Source organism: Poromitra crassiceps, assembly GCF_964638095.1.
Source record: "Poromitra crassiceps genome assembly, chromosome: 1".
NCBI classification, from domain to species: domain Eukaryota; kingdom Metazoa; phylum Chordata; class Actinopteri; order Beryciformes; family Melamphaidae; genus Poromitra; species Poromitra crassiceps.
Genome location: NC_139623.1, coordinates 45,357,512 through 45,379,583, shown reverse-complemented (window position 1 = coordinate 45,379,583; position 22,072 = coordinate 45,357,512). Strand labels below are relative to the sequence as shown.

Here is a 22,072-nt window from a genome sequence, read left to right as displayed (position 1 = left end):
GCCATCTCTTTCCCGACAATCCCCTCTGTGCGTGACCACTTACATATGGTAATTACGGTAAGCAAACGGCCACAAGCCCATCAACTCCCTCCCCCGACTACCAGGAGAAAATCACAAACTTCGGCGAATTCACACAAAGGAAGATCAAGGAATATTCCATCGAACCGGAGCAGATCATAAATATGGATGAAGTGCCTTTGACGTTCGACCTGCCACTCACTCGGACTGTTAACAAGAAGCGCCCTGGAGGATTCTTTCACCAAAAAAAAGCTTTGCTCGTTCTCGACAGCATGAGAACGAGCAGTAGATGATCATGAGGTGGTTTTTCAGACGTGTCGATATAGCAGTTTATCGCAAAAGTGTAATGGAAACACATTTTTCGCATTTGCACGTCATGTGACCCATATTATCCCTTGGAAAAGGAGCGGAAAATAAGTTTGGTAAGTAAGGTTCGATAGCCGTGTCAAAACCTCCGCAGCAAGTGGAAAACTTTGAAGCAACGCTACCTAGCAGAAAGACGAGTGTTGTGCAAAAGCGTAGCCGGGCAAATTAGATAATGTTTAATGGCAGAAATCGGTCCATGGTGACAGCAGGCTGCCTGTGTGCGCGCATTTGGCACAGCGGCGAGATGAGAGGATGAAAAGCACACACTGGTGCGGTGGTGCTGTCTGAAGTGAATACAGTGACTGTGAGTAGGCTAATACATTGCACACGTTTCAGGTGCAATTATAGAACCAAATCAGCCTTTTCCCCCCTCCATCTCTAAATCGGACCAGTTGTAGGCTATTAGGCTACCTTTTTTCCTCTGCCTGTCGCGCTGACTGCATTCACGCAGCCAGCAACATTTTGCGACTCATTTTCTTTTGAATTGATAATCAGGCTCGTTTATATGCATTGTAACTTCATGTTGGGATTTCCATTGACCATTGGTTGGATTTGAGCATGCAGGGGACGGGATATGGGGCAGATCCCCGTGCGTAATCACTGTGGCAGCTGCTGCAACGGGGAATCACTCAAACGCAACTTCAATGGAAACGCCTACAAGTCGCAATTGTACATTGTCGAAGTTGTAGAAATATCGCAATTCTTTTGCGAAAAACTGTAATGGAAACACAGCTATAGATGAAGAGGAGTTCGTTGGTTTTGAGTGACAATGAAGGAGAGAGGAGAGTGGTTGACGAAGCCACCCTGAACCTGTTCGTTTCCGACACTGAAGATGAGGACTTTGGTGGTTTCAGTACGCAGGAAGAAGAGGAAGACGAGGATTAGTGACTTGACTTCTCTGGTTACAGGTTTGCTGCACATATAGCCTATTGTTGTGTGATTTTGTCTGGGGATTAGTGACCTGACTTTTGTTTTGTTTTGTTGAAATGTTAATAAATGGGAGCTTCCCCAAACAGCCATCGCTTTCCCGACATTCCTCTCTGTGCAGGAACCCTTTCATATGGTAATTAAACATCAAAACACCCGCGGCTTATAGTCCGGTGCGGCTTATAGAAGAAAAAAATAGTCAATTTTGGTCCCGCGGCTTATACACCGGTGCGTCTTATAGTCCGGAATTTACGGTACATTTATAACAAGTATCCGGAATATTCGAATCAAATTTACTTAACTTTACTGGGGTGATGTAGGTTCTCATTATCCAATTATATTGTATCAATCTCAATCGAGTATTGATTGTTTGCGTTTGTGCTTTTGAGCATATTAAACCCCATTCACAATCTAAAATGTCCTCTTGTAAATCTTGCATCCACTCCTGTCTCTTACTTTCCGTGCTGTCCTTGTGATTACCCACAAACATATTATATAAGTAAGTGATCTGTCCTTTACCATAACAATTTCCTGTTGAGAATATTTCTAGTGTGGACATAGGAGGTTGTTGTACAGAATTGTTAAGTCGTGTCAAAATAAAACTTCTAAGTTGAAAATACTTGAAAAGGTGCCTTTCTGGTAAATCATGCTTCACTTTCAGCTCATCAAATGACATTAGATTATTATCTTTATAAAGATCCAGTAACTTAACTATGCCTTTACATAACCAATTTTTAAATCCCATGTCTTTCTTGGCCGCGCTGAAGTATTCATTGCCCCAAATTGGTGAGAAACAAGATAGCACAGGGGTGTCTCCCATATATTTATGAACTTCATGCCAGACAACAATAGTGTTTTCCACAATGGGGTTAAGAGTGTTTTTCCTTAAATTCTTAAGGGGAGCAGAGTATAGAAAACTATCCAACCTCAAACCGCTTGCAGACATTAATTCAATTTGCAACCAGGGCAGATCAACCTCAGAAAACCAAAACATTGCAGCCCTCAACTGGGCAGCCCAATAGTACCACTGTAAGTTTGGTAACTGCAGCCCTCCCCTATCGTAAGGCAGAAATAAAAGAGACAGTCTGAGTCTTGGCTTCCTATTATTCCAAATAAAATTTGAGAGCAATTTTCTGACCCTTGTGAAAAAAAATGGTGGCGGTGCCAAAGGAATAGACTGAAATATATATAAGAATTTTGGTACTATATTCATTTTAATTACATTTATTCTTCCAATTATAGACAAAGGCAATGTTGCCCATCTTGAAACATCTTCCGAGACTCTAGTAAACATGGGTTCATAATTAGCTGGACTAAGTGTTCTTATCTCAGGCGTTATTTTAATACCCAGATATGTAAACCCTCCCAAAGCATTTACAAATGGGTGGGGAATCAATGGATTTCTCCTTTCTTGTTCATTCAGAAACATAGCCTAATAGATGATTTATCTTTGTTCACCTTAAACCCAGAGAAGCTACCGAATTGATTGATCAACTTTAGAAGGGATGGTATTGATTTTCCAAGCTCTGACAGAAAAATGATAGTATCATCCGCATATAATGCAAGATGATGTTCTAAAATCCCTGTTTTAATCCCACAGATTGAAGGATACGACCTTATTGCCATTGCCAACGGTTCCATGGCTATTACGAATAATAATGGTGAAATTGGCGAACCTTGTCTCGAACCACAGAACAGCCTAAACGGTTGTGAAATTATGGTATTCGTAAATACTTCAGCCGAGGAATCAACAAACAGAATTTCAACCCATTTGAGAAAGTAGTCACCAAAGCCAAAACGTTTAAGCACTTCCAGCAAATAGGGCCATTCGACTCTATCGAACGCTTTTTCTGCATCCAACGACAAGATGGCAGTGTCAGGGGACCCATTACATGCATGAATTATGTTAAGCACCCTCCTCACATTGTGGAACCCCTGACGGTTCTTTACAAAGCCGTTTTGATCTCCATGTATCATGGTTGGTAAAACCTTATCCAGTCTCATAGATAGGGCTTTAGCAATTATCTTTGCATCCGAGTTTAAAAGAGAAATTGGTCTGTAGGAACCGCATTCTGTTGATGGTTTACCTGGCTTCAGAATAAGAGTGATCAGTGCACTTCGTAATAGAGGGGGGAGATAGCCTTGTTTAAAGGACTCCTCGTACATATCTAATAGTGGGGCCATTAATTTTTCTTTAAATAATTTATAAATGTCTATCGGGAGCCCATCGGGTCCTGCCGCTTTACCGCCCTTCATGTTAAGAATAGCGTTGGTCACATCCTCAATATCTAATTCCTTGTCCAGCTCCATTTTCGTATCTTCAGGGATACGGGGGATTTCTAGTCTATCTAAAAAAGCATTCTGGTTTACTGGGTTTGTTGGACACTCTGACTGATACAGGGCTTTGTAGAACGAAACAAAAGTTTGGTTAATTTCCATAGGATCTGTGGTTATATCCCCTTGTTCATTCCTAATGGCATTTATGGCTCTTTCTGAGTTCAATTTTTTAATTTGCCAGGCTAATAACTTACCCGGTTTTTCCCCCTGGTCATAAAAGTTTTGTTTGAGTCTTATTAGGCTATTTTCAGCTTTCAATGTTGAAAGCTCCTCATACTCAGCTTTAAGGGAAAATAGTTCTTGTTTTGTTTCTATCGAATCATCAAGACTAACCACTCTCTCCAACTCTCTGATTTTCAAATCCAGCTCGTTCATTTTCTGTTTGAATTTATTCGATTTGGAACTTGTGAAGCTAATCATTTGTCCTCTAATATACACTTTGAAAGCTTCCCATCTGATGGCAGCCGATGTCTGATCTGTATTTATTGCAAAATAAACATCTATATGCTCCCCCACATATTTGATGAAGTCAGCATTCTGCAGCCATCTAGGGTGTAGTCGCCATCTAAAGGATCCTTTACTTAACTGCATATCTTTGTAATATAGTGATGTAGGTGAATGGTCTGACAGAACGATGCTATCATATATGCATCCATCTATATTGGGAAGCAAGGATGTGGAAATTAAAAAATAATCTATACGAGAATAAGATTTACATGATGATGAGTAACATGAGTATTCCTTTTTAGTGGGATTTTGCATCCTCCATGGGTCGCAGAGATTCAGCTCCTTCATGAACTGTTGTATTTTCTTTCTAGCTTGTGAGTGAGAGCTATCCACTCCCGACGAGCGATCAAGCGCGGGATTCATAGTACAATTAAAATCGCCTGCTAGGATTACTTTACCTGTAAGGGAGGCAATCTGTAAAAATAAATTTTCAAAAAAGGATGGGTTGTCATCGTTTGGGCCATAAACATTAACCAAACTTATGTTTTCTCTCAAAAGAGTGCCCTGTACCACCAGATATCTACCAGCTTTATCAGAAATAATATTATTCACTTGGAGTGGCACCGATTTATGAATCAGCACCATTACCCCTCTAGAGTGTAATGAAAAACACGATGCCAGTACTTGTCCCGGCCATCTTCTTCGTACTTTCAGTAAGTCATCCATAAGTAAATGCGTCTCTTGTAAAAAGACTATAGAAGAATCGAGCTGTTTAAGCCTAGTAATCACCTGTTTCAGTTTAGTCATTTTAACCATCCCCCTTACATTCCAAGAAGTAAATTTTAGTATCTTATTTGAAGTCATCCAAAATCATGCTAAATTAGAATGTACAGTATATTGTCACCATTATACCATAAATAAGCTTGTTGCTTCATAGTGTAATTTACCTTCAAAATGTGCCATCGTACAGGGTTATATTGCGATACATACAAACAATCAAATAAAATATCAAAACACTGCCAAAAAACAATCCCCAAAGCTGTTAACCCAAACATAACAGCCTCTTGTGCCCCCGTAACCACCCCCTTACCTCGGGGTGTAGAAAACAGCACAACTGATCCAGTGCACGCAAGGGAGCAGTTAAACCAAACTAAGCTAACAATAAACTAGTATTGTACTTAGAACAATGAACTATACTGAGACATTTGCGTCTCCCGGCAACGAATCAATACTTTCATGGACACTTATTTATGAATTATGAAATGTTCAAATTCGTCTCTCATGTATAAGGTAGTAGGTTTGTTCACTGAACACCAGTACCATGAGCGCATGAACGCCTCCTTCTCCACTTGAAGGGAAAAAAGAAAGAAAACAAAAATGAATGAATGAAAAAGTGCATAGATGAATGAGTCCGTTGTATTGAGTGGATCCTAGAATCAATCCACACCAGTCTCTGCACGTTATCTTCCGGTCTCCTATCTGGCCACACGTGATTGACTGTCAATAACACAACACTCCATTGGCCAGATCAGTCACAAGGTGGAGTCTCTATGAAGCTGAGTGATCTCTGCAGAGCAGTGTCTATGTAAACAAAGGTTAACGTAACCATAGATACGCAGCTGTTTCGGTTACCAAAATCTCAGCCGTCATAATAATTATTTAACTTAATATGCAAAACTTAGGAGAGCCATAAAGAAATGAAATACTCTTTGTAGACCTGGTCGATCCTTTAACAGTCAACCTGTCCCGTTACTCAAAGTCATTTCTTTTGTGCATCACTTCTTTTTATGCCCTGCACAAACTTCTCGGCATCTGCCGGGGATTCAAACTCACGTGTTTGACCATCAATCGTCGTCAGACGGAGTTTGGCTGGATACACAACTCCGTAGCGAAGATTCAATGCTCTCAGTTGTTGCTTCACCCCGTCAAATCGCCTCCTCTGCCGGTGTAGCTCCGCTGACAGGTCCGGGTAGAAGCTGACTTCTTGTTCACCGCATACCACCTTGCCTTTTGCTCTGGCCGCTCGCGTTACTCGGACTGCATCTTGGAAGTTCAAAAACTTCATGATAAGTACTCTTGGAGGAGAGGACCGCGTGTTTTGTGCCCGACCGGGGAGCCTGTGCCCTCTCTCAATGATAGGAGGAGTAGGAAACGTTGCCGGACCCAGTGCTTCTGGTAGCCATTTCTGTAGAAAAGCGACTGGATCATTATTTTCCACTTTTTCCGGCAAGTTGACCAGCCTAAGGTTGGATCTCCGTGATCTATTTTCAAGCTCGTCAACCTTGTTTGAGAGGAGATCCACTTGTTTCGATAGCGTTTCCATCTTGCCTTTCTCTGTGTTAAGCGTATCCTCAACGTTGCTAATACGCTCTTCTGCCTGATCCATGCGAGCAGAGAAGTCCCGCACATCTTTCTTAACATCTTGAATCGCACTCATGACTCCATCAAACTTCGTAGCAAAGTCAGTACTCATCTTGTCAAGTCTTTGCATAATATCAGAGTTTTCGGCCATTTCGGCAGCTGGTTGGAGGGCAGGGCTAGCTTCACCTGATGAGCTAATGCTATTAGCTTCCGCCTCGTTTTCTCCGACAGAGTTCCTCGTGTTCGGCTGAAAGTATTTTGATATAGCTTTGTTCTTGGGCTTCTTCCCTCCCTTTTTCGGTCCCATATACACAGCCGGAGTCGCTACACACAATATACATTATATTAGTGTCCATATATTGTAAAGGATGTTAACTCATTGAATGCCAATGACGACAGCTGTCGTCAATTCAAATACTGACGTAGAGTGCCAATGACGACGGTTGTCGTCAATTGCGTTTTTTGACGGTGGGACGTGGATCAATCCCTGATACATCTCTGGTACAACTATTGTAGCTATTGGAGGTCTATAACCTATTTTACAGAACCCTTAGGTGGCGACAGTGCTCTCCACATAACAGAAAGGCAAGGAAAAAACAAAGAAGAAGTCGTTATGGAAACGGAAATCGCATCGCATCCGTATGCATCGATATGCTGAAGCACGTTACTGCAGCTGTGCCTGCAGCAGCCAATCTGCTCCCACAATTGAGCCGCTCTGTGTCGGTTGCGACAGCACATCCGCACATCCACACCGTGGAGTTATTATTCTCAACTGGAAGCATCGTTGCCGGTGACAAACACACGCGGAACGCTGTAAAAAAGCTGCACCCTTCACTGTGCGCACAGCAAACTCAGCAGAGAGCCACCACAGACAGGAGGAGGAGTGTGCAGTTGAGGCGAGGCGGGGCGGGGCGGGGCGGGGCGGGGCGGGGGGGGGGGGGGGCACGCAGAGCAGCACGCAACACCCAGACAGACCCAGGCAGCAGGACAGGATTGACAAACGCAAGCCAGAATATCCGATGCCCACCAGCAGCAAATCAAGACCAGCAAGAAGCTGCAACCAGCAGCGCACGCAGGGGCCAGCGCTGCTGGTTGTAGCTAAAAATATTATTCTGCCAAACAAAATTCCCTGGCCTAAACTGTTTGTTTTATTGAAGGAAATTATTTTTGAGGTGTGACTACATTAGAAAAGATTAGCTTCAGAGTCAGTGTGTGCTTGAAATGTTTAATTTCACAAAAGGCCAATTATCTCAGCTTCTAGAAAAAAATTGCTGTTTTTGGATGAATCAAGCTATCTTCTCCGGCTCATAACTAAAGAACGGAAAATGGGATCAATAAACTTTTTTTTGCAGATGATAGAATAGAGTCTCATCGTTCTTTGTGCGTGTTCAGTGTTTACATAGTAATATCACACAATATTCTGTGGGCCTCGAGAAATCACTGAAAACGCTCTGAAACTCTGGCACTGGGAGCGTCCGTTCTCCAAAAGTGGCTGGCACTCAATGAGTTAAACAGGAGTTTAATCGAAAAATCACCGGGAGCTCGCAAAAGTACGTCTGCTCAGTTCAGCGCCATAGCCACGCCCCCAGATAAGGCCTATTATGAATTGGGTTGCGATGGTTTGTCTTTTTTTTTTTTAGGCCGATGCTTGCACTGGCCTATGGGAGCATGTGTGTCCCAATCGCTGCATACACGACTCCTGGCACCCTTTCATCAAGATGGGCTTTTACTTTGAAATTTGTTTTATTTGACGAATGTCCGGTTTCGGACTTCCTGTCTGCCCTGATCTGATCTTGTTCAGCTTGACAGAGTCGCTCACGGCCGCAGAGGGTCCGCGCCCATGTTAACGTTACATGCGACGCAACAAATAAACAAACACACATTTCCCAGTGTCTCTGGACATCAACAGTAGCGGGAGACGTCTCCCCTTCCAGCAAATATACATGGATGTTATGCGTAAGGAACATGAACATCTTACCGCGAGGCAGAGAGCTAAGATAAGTAGCTAACAGCTGAGCTAAGTAGGCTATAACTAGCGTGTTAGCCGATCGGAAAGGCATGTAAACAGCGGTGAGATCTTCTTTATTAAAGTAGGCTATGCAACCATTTCCAATGAACAAATGGCATGTAGCCTTCAACTTTAAAACAAAACAATGTGCTTCTGCTTACTTCTTACATTCAACTCTGTATGGCAGTGAGTGCAGACAGTGCAACACCAGTGGCATGTAGCCCTCAAGTATTTAAAACAAAAACAATAGTGCTTCTGCTGCTTAATTAGCCTACATTCAACTTTTCATGGCAAGGGTAACACATCCAATCTCGCCAAGCACCTGAAAGACAGGCACCCAGACCTGTTCAAAGAATTCAAGGTGGGTTAATTCTTTCAAACGGTGTAAAATAACACGTTTAACAACATATCAAACGGACCTTATCCTGTCACATTAGTTTTTGAGATAGCTGGCAATGCATTGTGTACCAAAAAACGTTTGGCTAACGTTAACGTTAACGTGTTTTGTAATGGAATCTTTATGGGACACGGCTAATACCTGGCACAGCATTAGCTAGCATAGTGTAGCACGTGTGCAATGCAAATGGGATCATTATGGCTAAGTTCGGCTATTAGCCATGTCCCATAATGATTCCATTACAAATATTGCATTGCACACATGACATGTTATTTTACTAAAAATAATACATTTTACCATCATTTCAAGTAGAATGATACCACCCAAGCAAGAATATTTCAAGTGTTTCAAGTGCTTTACTGAAATATTTGGACCATATAATGATAATACAATTATCTCAACCTTAAAAGGTTACATATAGGTGCCAAAAAGCCATAAATTCACATCAAAGAACAAAGAAAAACAACAATTATAATTCAAGTTTAAACAGTAAGTGTGCAGCTGCAGCATTTATTAAAAAAAAAAAAAAAAAAAAATCTTTATCCTGCATCCCTAAACACAAACAGGGAAAAAAGGTGGAAAATCAGATGACGGCTTATATGTGTTGTGTTGATTGTTAAAATGTGTATGGGTATACATGGGTGACGATCCCATGCACCGGCCATATGCCAGGTTTCGACCTGGCCTTGTTTTAAGTGTGTCCCCATAAAAAAAAAGTTCTGGAACCACTGAGTAGGGAAGGGGGGGTTGGGTGGGATGTTTTTTTTATGTCAGGAACCTATTTTGTCCATATCCAGCCCTGCATGATGGTGAATGTGTTTTTCTTTTTCAAAAAAACACATGACACAAGAGTATTTAAACGGACATTAGAGACTGGGACCAACAATATTGTAAGATGGTGTGTCCCTTGGCCATCATGATCACCATGAACACTGACACAAAAGACACATACAGCTCTACTTCAGACACATTATGCTGCTCAGCCCCGGTAGTCTATAGTGTTTTGCCATATACTGTTATCTTTTGACCAGAAACCAATTTTATAAGTTTAGAGTAAAAATACACAATTATACACCGCCGCTCCAATACTTAAAGCCTCCCTCCAGTCAGTTTTCCACCTGTGTACAATCCTGGGTGTAGCCTACAGTGGAAACGCAAAGCCGCATGCGCCGTCATCCACTACGTCACCAGTCTAATCTTTTGCACCAAAGTTTATCTAATGGTAAGATGTTCCACTGCAACGTCATGGCTGGAGCACTGTTGTCCAAAAAGGATAAGAGCCTCGCTCCTACCTTCAATACGATCTCTGCAGGCGGACAGACCGGAAACAGTATGGCTGCCTCTATCTCTGCAAAATGTTCTTCCAGAAGCCACATACTGTTAGAAATATCAACATAACCAGCCAACAGATATCAAAGCTGGTGGGCATATAAGGAAAAGATAAATAACTTGAACTGGTTAAAAGTGACTACCGCAGCGTTTTGAGCCAGAACGAACTACGTTAGCAAACGTAGCTAAGCCAAGCTAACGGCAGATTGTATTCACTGTAATATTAAATATTGTATTGTCTATGACACGTCCGCATACCTGAGCGTTGACAACCATAAAGTCTGACATAAGCACCCCTTTCTAGCACGTGAGCCAGGTCTATGTGCCGACAGGCCGCAGTGCCGACAGGCCGCAATGCCAATAGCCCACAAGCAGAACCAGCTGAGCGAGGCGGCGTGCAGCGTGTCGGTGGACCGGCTGGAGCTAAGCTCTCCCAGCCCCCACGCCTAAATCTAACCTCCCCCCATGCCTAAACCTAACCTCCCCCCACGCCTAAACCTAACCTCCCCCACACCCTAAACCTAACCTCTCCCACCCCCCACGCCTAAACCTAACCTCCCCCAGACCCTAACCCTAAACCTAACCTCTCCCACCCCCCACGCCTAAACCTAAGGTCGGCATTGCGGGTGGTCGGCATAGCGGGTGGACACGGTGAGCCAATTTGAGACTTTGAGCTCAAAATAAGGTTATTTGTCAACAAAATACAGTGGCGCACACTTTGTCTAATTAGCAGAGCAGGAAAACACACATTAAACTGACTGGAGGCTTTCAGCGTAATTGATGGTCGGACGTGAAAGCCCTCATCGTAGGGCTACGCTGTGGCTGGCGAGCCAGCTCCCCAAAAATGTGGCCGGCTCGAGCTTCCACGTTTGGAGTGTTCCTAGCTGGGAAGTGAATGCCCTAATGTTAATTATCTTTGCAAATAAGCATGCAAAACTTACAAAACAATGTGAATAATAATGTTTGTTTAATGTAGATGAAAGGACTGTGTAATTGGCTCGTTCCAGCATTTCAGGAGGGGGGGGGGGGATCGCTATTCCCCCTGAAACCCTGCAATTAGGAAATCTAGAATCCAGAATGCAGGGGAAACTCTGTGTGCGTTTGAGATGACGTTCGAGTATGTATGTCTTGCGGCCGTCGACAACGTCCAAACTCGAGGTTCACGTTGAAGCATGTTTCTCACTTTATAATTTATATTTATATATTTATATTAATTTATATTTTATAATTATACTGTCTACTAGGGGCCACTGTGGCTCAGGAGGTAGACCGGGTTGTCCACTAATCGCTTTGGATAAAAGAGGTCGGAGGTTAGATCCCCGGCTCCTCCAGTCCGCATGTCGAAGTGTCCTTGACCAAGATATTGAACCCCAAATTGCCCCCAATGGTTGCACCAGCACCTTGCATATTACAGTAGCTGACCAGCATCGCTGTGTGAATGGGTGAATGCAGGCATATTGTAAAGTGCTTTGGCTATATAACTGCAGTCTATTTATTGTATTTTACATGATGTGCATGTAAGAATTTGGCAGAGAATAATAATAATTGATTGGACTTACGTAGCCCCTTTCTAGATACTCAAAGCGTTTCACATAACGAGGGGTGGCTCAATTCATCCACCACCGATGTGTAGCACCCACCTGGGTGATGCACGGCAGCCAGTTTGCACCAGAACGCTCAGCACACATCAGCTATCCCGGTGGAGAGTTGAGGACTGAATGTGCCAATTAAGTAACGAGGGATGATTATGTGACGCTGATTGAAGGAAGGCCTGTGTGGGAATTTAGAAAGTGAAGTGCGCACATCCACTTCAGTAGGCAAGTGCAGGACAAATTAATGATTAACTAGAATAAAAAAATAGAGTCCGCAAACTGTAAAAATCAAACTCCCGGTCAGTTTATTGATATTTCGATCTTATGATGTTCATCTTCATTCTGATGAAGATCGTAAGATCGAAACATCAATAAACTGAGCGGGAGCTTGATTCTTCCAGTGTGCGGACTCTATTTCTTTATTCTGTGTGGGAATTTAGCCAGGGCACCGGGGTTACACCGCTACTCTTGCATCTTTAATGATCACAGAGAGTCACCACCTCGGTTTAACATCTCATCCGAAGGACGGTGCTCACTCACACAGGACAGGACAGAGTCCCTGTCTCTGCTCTGGGGCAATGGGGAGATTATTCCTGAGATCAGAGGTAAGAGCACCTGGTCCTCCCAACACCAGTCTAGCACCAGTCTCCCATCCAAGGAATATCCTAGGTGAGACCTGCTTAGCTTCCCCAAGAAAGCCTGTAATGTAATGCAGGAGACACTGGTTCTCAGTAGAGAGCCAAAGGGGAACGTCACTTCCTGCTTCAGCACTGTACCAGAGATTTTCATCCGCCATTTATTTTCCCATAGACATTTCATAAAATGCTTATAAAAATAGTTTTACTTGTTCAAACCAAACTGTACAGATATATTTAAAAACAGGAGAGATCGCATAACATTTCACTAGGACCAAAATGCACACAAAAAAGACAATAAATTAACAACAAAAGCAACTAAATCAGTGCGATGAAATAGGACTCCCTCTCACGAGCACCTGTTGCCCCCTGCAGACCCCACCAACTCAGCCCCCCACATCCTGGACAGCTTTGAGCGCCGCGAGGTGATGGCGTCCCATCGGGTGGAACTGCCCTGCAAGGCCTCCGGTCACCCTGTGCCCAAATACCGCTGGCTGAAGGACAACCGGCCGCTGGAGATGGACCCGCGCTTCAAACAGAGTGTGACGGGCCTGTTGATAGAGAGGGCCCATCCCAGCGACACCGGGACGTATGTGTGTGAGGTGTGGAACAGCTATGGCAATGCTGAAGTGGATGGCAGACTACAGGTCAAAGGTCAGTGCCAATGGGCCAGTCCATTCAAACGGGGATAGATAGGAAAGTATACATGTCAGCCCAGATCTTTAAAGGTGCTACATGGAACATTTTCAAACAGCAATCATTGTCAGATTAGTTGGGACACCTTGGTACCGTATAATTACCAGAAACGATATGAGACAATAACCCTGTTCGAAACCATTCCCTATTACAGAAATAGTGGACTATATAGAGTGTTTGTCTTTTTTTTTATGTGTCCGAATTCTCAACTGTTAAAGTCGAAATGAACCCAATGGAGCCCAAGTAGCGCGTGGGTCGGTGTCCGTTTTAGACTGAAAACATAGCTTGTCTGAGAGGACAGGTTGCTGATAGTACTATGTGACGTCAGCAAACTGTAGATTACTGTTATGAATGAAATCTTGAAAAATGAACTTTTGATGTGAAAAAGTGTGAAAAACGAAAGAAATTAGATTTTTGTAAAAAAAATTGTCATACATTATTAAATAGGTGCACTGAATACCCAGGTATTTGAACTAAAAGAAAAGAAAAGTCATTTTTGGGTTCAGCTCGACTTTAATGTAATTCACTATAATAGTCGGTTGTATCCTACAGTACATTTTCTCCCATATACCACAATGCAATTCGGTCGTGTTTACTAAAGGAGAAGAGTGAGGTAGTGTCCGAAACTCTGATCATTCCCCATATAGTTCACTATATGATATAAACACTACATGGGGAATAGTGAGTAAGTGAATGTGTGATCCATTCCGAACACGACTCATGATTGAGAAGAAATTGTAGCCTTTACCTCAGACTTGGAAGAATAGCGCCCTTTTAGTATTTTAGTAGGTGTCCCGACCCTTTGGCACACTGTTGCCGTTTTATGTAGGTCAATTGGCATCGGACCAGTGTGACTGACAGGCCATGGAGGAGTGTCTGTGTCATGCAACTGATTGCTGCTAAATTCCCCTCACCTGTGCTGCAGGGGAGAATCAACCAGAGAGCACAGATCAAGCTGCAGATTTGTATGCCTATTGTACCCTTTCCCCTCGTTTAGCATGTATTTTAAAGGGACAGCTCACCCTAAAATCCAAAATACATATTTTTCCTCTCACCTACAGTGCTATTTATCCATCTATATCGTTTTGGGATAGTTGCCTGAGTTTTGGAGATATCGGCCGCAGAGATGTCTTCTCTTGAATACAATGGAACTGGATGGCACTCGGCTCGAAGCACCAAAAAATACATTTGAAAAACTTGACAGCATTGTCTCTTTCCAGAAATCATGACCCGGTTACTCAAGATAATGCAAAGACTTTGTTGTGAGCAGTTTCATGTAGGAACTATTTTCTTTTGCAGTCTCATGTAGCTGCCGTCAAAAGAAAATAATTCCTCCATGAAACTGCTCATAACAAGGTCTGTGGATTATCTTGAGTAACGGGGTCATGATTTCTGGAAAGAGACATTGCTGTTGAGTTTTTCAAAAGTATTTCTTTGGCACTTTGAGCACCACCAGCCGAGTGCCATCCAGTTCCATTGTATTGGAGAGAAGGCAGAAACTCTCCGGCCAATATCTCCAAAACTCAGGCAACTAACACAAAATGATATAGATGGATAAATAGCACTACAGGTGAGAGGGAATATACAGTATGTATTTTGGATTTTAGGATGAGCTGTTCCTTTAATAGACAATGGTCCCATTTCACAACAACCCTTTTGAAGTGGTAAAAGCAGGAAGTAAAGCAGCTGTACGCTAATACCATTATGCTTCCATGCTGTCCAGGTGTTCCAGTGCCAGGTGCCCTCATTAATGCTAATGATTACACATGCGTTATTTCCTGCTTTACCACCTCAAAAGGTTTTCTGTGAAATGAGCCTATAAAGTTATATTTTTTTATACGTGAAGACTGCCTTCTGGATTCGCACCACACACGCAATGTACAATGCAGTGTATACTGTAGGTTGGAAGAGGCTGCTTATATTGAGTCATTTGAAACACTACAGTACATCTAATATCTTTAAACATAAAGTACTGAAGTACTCCTTACATACAGTAATGCATACTGCAACACAGATATTCATACTACCTCATGCTATTATTCCTATTCAAATCACCCACTGAAATCTACCCCTCAAACCCCCTTTTCACCTCCTCCAGAGCCCCTGAAGGCAGTGGTGAGCCCGCGGAAGGTGAAGGGCAGTGTAGGGAGTCAGGTGTCCCTGTCCTGCAGTGTGACCGGCTCCGAGGAGTACCAGTTGTCCTGGTACCGCAACGGAGAGCTCATCTACCCCGGTAATAGCGTCCGCATGACAGGCCAAAGGCGGGAGAACCTGGTAATGGCCGGTATGGCCAAGAGCGACGGAGGAGCCTACCAGTGCTTCGCCAGGAATGGCAAGATGTCCGCCCAGGACTTTGTTCAGGTCATTCTGGAAGGTCAGTAATCACCATGCTCCTGATGTATGTGGAGTTCCGCATTCACTAAGTGACGGATTCGCCTCGTATGTATCGGTGTAAGCTTGTGTGTGTCTCAATGTGAGTATGTGTGTGTGTGTGTGTGTGCGCGCATGTGTGTGTGTGCATGCGTGTGTGTGTGTGTGTGTGCGCGCGTGCATGTGTGTGTGTGTGTGTGTGCATGCATATGTGTGTGCATGCATGTGTGTGTGTGTGTGTGTGTGTGTGTGTGTGCATGCATGTGTGTGTGCATGCATGTGTGTGTGTGTGTGTGCGTGTGTGTGTGTTTGTGTGTGCATGCATGTGTGTGTGTGTGTGTGTGTGTCTGTGTGTGTGTGTGTGTGTGTGTGTGTGTGTGTGTGTGTGTGTTGCCGCTCACATTTAGTGTGCACATGATGAGTGCTGCAGTACAGCCCGGGCCCAGCCCATTTGATTAGATTTTGTGAAAGAGAGCATGGCTGGAATCCACGAGCGGGGTCGCTGCAGCGTGTGGCTCTCATGACCCATACCCCAGTATAAAGAGCTTATTGATAATCAATGGTGTTGTGGAGCCAGAGAAAGGATTCATATTTAGCTGATCTGCAGTCTTATTCTCTTCATTTATACCAGACATGAATGTGCAAATCCGTCTGGACAGACACCCATCCAGAGGCTTCAAATGTACTTTTGTAATGTTCTATTCTAAGAGTCATCATTACTTGTCTTGTCTATCTGCTGCTGGTGCCCAGATGGCACCCCTAAGATCCTGGCCTCGTTCAGCGAGAAGGTCTTCAACATCAACGAGTTTGTGTCGCTCGCGTGCACGGTGAAGGGCACGCCGGAGCCCCGGGTGACGTGGACTCTGGACGACGACGCGGTGGCACGGGACAGCCGCCACCGCATCTCCCACTACAGCAACGGCGAGGGCCACGTGGTCAGCCACCTGAACATCAGCCAGACGCAGGTCCCCGACGGAGGAGTCTACCGCTGCAGCTGCAACAACTCGGCTGGGACAGTCTCCTACCAGGCGCGAATAAACGTAAGAGGTGCTTGTCAGATCAGCTCTTCCAACACACCATCACATATACACATCAACATGTCTTGATTGATTCCTTTCTTGTCCGTTTTCACCTTGGCTAGTATGCCAGATGCCAGATGTTGAGAGAGAGTGCCTGACTATGTTTGCGAAGGGTTTTGCCTTGTCTCTTTCAGGTGTACTATATGTGTGTAACCAAAGTGAATCAGTGCTGATTCCTCGTGAGTCCCGAGTGGTAGCGAGTAGGTTGGTTAAACTCACTCCCCCAGTATAAAGGCACGTTAATCAGCTCTGCCAAGGGAGCTAGCTCTCTTGGTGGAGTGGTTAGCGTGTCCCTCCCATAAGCCGAGGGTCGGCAGTTCGAATCCACCCCTGGGTAAGCCCTTAACATGGGTTGTTGCAAGTACCTCCAACACAACGCTGTTACATGTGTACTCATAGATATATAAATATAGAAAAGCCCTTTAAGTCACCAGATGTGTCGCTATAGCCTCTTTTTCACCTAGAGAAAGCTGCTGGGCTCTGACCCGTTTCCTTCTTGCTTTAATGTCATATTCAGAATGGGGCACATCCTCCTACAGCCCCCTTTTAGTGGCCGCTCCTATCATCAAGTCACTGGTGTCAGCATTAACTTCTCTAATGCCACGCTCCCTACCCAACACCTGCTGATAGCTTTATATTGGGACAGCATTGGGGTGATTTACAGTTAGCACTAGTGTTTGGCTGTAGTGCTATCTGCTCTCTGTGGGAAGATGGTTGGCTGCATAGGCCTTTTTCACAGCACCCATGTTGTGTCAAAAAGGCAGGTGCAACCAAACATGAATTAGGGTTTCCAACGTCCAATCCATTTAGGTGTTCCAGTGTTGGGGCCCTAATTAATTATTTGGCTGCACCTGTGTTTACCCTGCATTTTAGACACAAAATGGCAGCTGTGGAAAAAGTCCCATTGCCATTGTCATGTAACGGTAGTACTGGGGCACTCAAGCTTTCTCCTCTCGGTGCAAAGCCATTAGCATGGCTCTGTTGCAGAGACGTGGGTGCTTTCTGTATACTGATTGGCTTAATTTGAGACGTGGGTGCTTTCTGTATACTGATTGGCTTAATTTTTGTGACGTGGGTGCTTTCTGTATACTGATTGGCTTAATTTTTGTGACGCGGGTGCTTTCTGTATACTGATTGACTTAATTTGAGACACGGGTAGTTTCTGTATACTGATTCTCTTAATTCGAGACACAGGTAGTTTCTGTATACTGATTGGCTTCATTTTCAGACGCGGGTAGTTTCTGGATACTGATTGTCTTAATTTGAGACACGGGTAGTTTCTGCATACTGATTGGCTTCATTTTCAGACGCGGGTAGTTTCTGGATACTGATTGGCTTAATTTGAGACGCGGGTACTTTCTGTATACTGATTGGCTTAATTTGAGACACGGGTACTTTCTGTATACTGATTGGCTTAATTGGAGACACGGGTACTTTCTGTATACTGATTTTCTTAATTTGAGACACGGGTACTTTCTGGATACTGATTGGCTTAATTTGAGACGCGGGTACTTTCTGTATACTGATTGGCTTAATTTGAGACACGGGTACTTTCTGTATACTGATTGGCTTAATTGGAGACACGGGTACTTTCTGTATACTGATTTTCTTAATTTGAGACACGGGTACTTTCTGTATACTGATTGGCTTAATTGGAGACACGGGTACTTTCTGTATACTGATTGTCTTAATTTGAGACACGGGTACTTTCTGTATACTGATTGGCTTAATTTGAGACACGGGTACTTTCTGTATACTGATTGGCATAATTTGAGACACGGGTACTTTCTTTCTGTATACTGATTGTCTTAATTTGAGACACAGGTACTTTCTGTATACTGATTGTCTTAATTTGAGACACGGGTACTTTCTGTATACTGATTGGCTTCATTTGAGACACGGGTACTTTCTGTATACTGATTGGCTTAATTTGAGACGCGGATACTTTCTGTATACTGATTGGCTTCATTTGATTGTGTTCGTTCTTGCATGTTGTAAGGCTAAATAGGGCGATGCTGTTAGCCCTTAAGCGAAGGGCCGTGGCTGCCGAACGCAGCCAAGCAGCGAAGATAAATCTCCACAGGTGCCATTGCAGAGAACGTGTAATGACTGTTTCTCACATCGTTGGCTCCTTAATCGCGCTAAAGAGAGTAGCAACCCCTAGATGTGCTCGTGCTCAAAGTACACTACAGAGCCCAGTTAAACTGTCCTCTACAGTGCGTTAAAAAGAAGCGTAATAGTCCCATTTCCCTGATAGGGCCCTGTGCTATGGAAGCCTATTGGTTATTCTGTTGGTTTTGCGACGAGTGTGCGAGAGAGTGAGGGAACATGAGTAATGGTTTTGATAATAGGTGCATGAGTGGGGAGAGGGAACATTCCACTCTAATGCTTGTCAGAGGCAATCACAGCCGGCAGCGAAGAGGTGGTAATATTCACTTCAGACTCACCCTCCATCTAATTCATCCAGGAAGGAGTCTCCCCCGCACTGACAAGGCAACATGCAAATGTGCTATGAAGGGATACAGAGCAGAATAGATGATTTGGTGTTGCTCCTGTAATTGATTTCCTCTCTAAGGAAGAGAGCTGCTTTGATGTATTTCTTTGATTGACTACAAGTAAATAAGTAAGGATGTATTAGTCGGGTACTCTGAAACGTCCAAATTTGGATCATCTTGATAATGTGTGTTTATTTCTTGGCGAGCAGAATGAATCAAGACATGCAACCTTGTGGTGTATTGAAAACACCAACACAACACGGCACAGTTCTTTGACACAAACCCCCCTGCCTCAAAACCATTTTAAGAGAGGTGTTTCTCCATTGTGTCCTTTAAGGGCCTGCCAGCATACGACCAATGAAGAACCTCACTGCCATCGCTGGGCGGGACATGTACATCCACTGTCGCGTCATTGGCTACCCGTACTACTCCATCAAGTGGTACAAGGACTCCAATTTGCTGCCGTACAACCACCGCCAACGGGCCTTCGAGAACAACGGCACCCTGAAGCTGTACGACGTGCAGAAGGACGTGGATGAAGGAGAGTACACATGTAACGTGTTGGTCCAGCCGCAGCTCTCCACACACCAGAGTGTCCATGTCAGTGTGAAAGGTACGCGCCTCGGACTCGGATCAGTTCTACATGGGATGCAATTCATAATGACGAGTCAGATCTGCCAGAGTATCACTATCCAACTAATTTCACTCACCACTGAAATATCCATGAGGATAACTAAATGGTTGCAATCAATGTCAAATAAATCACGTATTTTACAGCCTGGTCTACTCTTATCCAAAATCTGATCAGCACTTGCGGAAACAATCTGCACTGATTAACAAGCTGTTTGGTTTCGTGGAGGTGGGTCTACGAGGAGATACATTGTGGGGGAATCCTGCATTGTGTCACTTGCATAAAATAAAATAACCTGCGAAGCGTAAACTACATTTACAAGTTGGAAGTTGGAATGTAGCATTTTGGATGGGGTTAATGCTGATCATTTTGGGGTTCTGCAGCTGCTTACACACATGGTTATAGACGGTCACACTGTGATGTCCGTTCTACACAGACTTGGCGCGTATACTTTTTAAATAAAAAACATGTTTATGCCATAATAATGTTACATCTTACGGTATAGGCTATATTTGTGTCTCATCTAGCCTGTGCTCTGGTATGCAGGAGTGCTGGGTAAACAACGTTATAATAGGCTGGAGACACTACTTGTAAAATTTGAGGGAACCCTCAATGATTCTTCGAGATTAAGGTTTGAATGAAATTACCTTTTGTATTTTAAACTGTCCCGACCCCACGCACACTGTTGAAAGAACAAGTGAAAAGGCATCTGTAATGATAAGAGCAAATAGACATTTGCTAGTTCTGAATTGCAAGCCTAACAGTTGGAGCATGCGCACTGGTGCTATTCAGAAGCTGTCAGGAAGTGACAGACAGAGCCGTACTAGTCTCCATGCCTGTAACATGTTTACCAGCTCTACCAAGTAAAGTACTTCAAGTCGTAACAACGGTGCCGTTATTAGAGAACCCTTAACATAAACAACACAGCATCCATGTTTTGAAATGGTATAGTTCAACGTGCCACCAATTATCTCAGCAAACAGATAGTGTAGTGGTAGAATAGTGCACTGCCACGCTGGAGACCCCAGGTTCAAATCCCAGTTGGGGCAGTATTTTATTTTTTGAAAATGTAGCATAAACTGTTAATCTGGACATACAGTAATTATGTATAAAGATGCTGAATACACACTGTGTACATAGCAGAATAACTGAATATGCCCATTCATGGTAACGTCATATTTCAACGTCTGCGTAGACGGCCAAATAGGCTGTGATTTGGCCTAGGCCTGGACGTCACTAAAAGACGTCATCACAACGTCATCATGACGTAACTTTGCTTGCTGGGTAGCAAAAGGCAACATTAACTGTGTGTAATCATTAAGGCATGGTATCGTTTAAAAAATGATGATACCAGTACCAGTACCCTTAAAGTGATACCGATACCAAAACCAGTACTTCATTCTATACCTTTTCTTTTGTGTGGCATCTCAGCACACTGAACTGCCAACTCCGTCACATACACCGCTCTCAACTTCACCACCACAGACTATGGGTTGTAGCTGCTGCGGTAGTGGACCAATCACACGTCTTATTAAAACGCTTACGGTGATTGGCTACCAGCAAAACTATAAATCATATTTTTTTCCTAGATCTGTGTACAAAAAAGTTTGAATGCAGGTATCATTTGACTGGAGAACTTTTGATACTACTGGGTGGGTACTGGGTTGATATTTCGGTATTTCGGTCGATACCTCAAAGGTCCTATCCATAAGTTCTAACTATTACTGACACCGGTGGCCGTTAGAGTAACTGCAGGCAGCGTGTGAACGAGCTGACGCACGGGCACCATACTCGCACGCACACAAGCAGCTGCCTGGCAACAGCAGACTGTTGGCTACTTTGTAACGTTAACTCATAAAAGTCACTTGAAAACGGCAACCTGGACAATTTATCGGTCAGATCAGCCTCGAGATGCCCAGGAAGGATTCTGGATGAATTATCAGACGTTATTGTGGCTGCTACAAACATGCCACTGGCATGTTTGGTCATGTTTTGGCTTGCATTGGCTGTGGGGAAATGGATAAGGATATTCACGTTACCGTGTGCCAGGAACTACCCTGCTTCCCCTGTAGTAATGCCTGGAGTTGACCAAACTGAACAATCAAACAATGTTTCATAAGCATAACAGTAACGTTAGGCATATTTACGACTGTTATATTCATTATCCACACAAGGCGGTAACGCTATTAGTGGAGCTTGGTGGTCATTTCTATAAATGTAAATCAATATTAGTTAGCCGCGATTAGCATCAAGCTAACTTTATACTAATGTGCAGTCCCACTGCAGCTAACTGCAGTCAGAGGCAGAGCCTTCTCCCCCGGTACCGTCTAATAGTTGACCAAACTGAACAAACAATGTACCATAATAAGCATAACAGACAGTAA

The 22,072-nt window shown here is 43.7% G+C and overlaps 1 protein-coding gene across 2 annotated transcripts in view; it reads left to right on the top strand.

Moving 5' to 3' along the window:
* LOC310786774 (cell adhesion molecule DSCAM-like) overlaps positions 1–22,072 on the top strand; it is a gene marked incomplete at both ends in the record, with an annotated part of 256,515 nt that overhangs the window by 153,311 nt on the left and 81,132 nt on the right. For both annotated transcript variants that reach the window (XM_083648066.1, XM_083648065.1), the window contains 4 exons: positions 12,793–13,071; positions 15,212–15,487; positions 16,234–16,530; positions 19,395–19,670. In XM_083648066.1, coding sequence (XP_083504192.1) covers positions 12,793–13,071; positions 15,212–15,487; positions 16,234–16,530; positions 19,395–19,670 — 1,128 coding nt within the window. The remainder of the gene's footprint in view (positions 1–12,792; positions 13,072–15,211; positions 15,488–16,233; positions 16,531–19,394; positions 19,671–22,072) is intronic.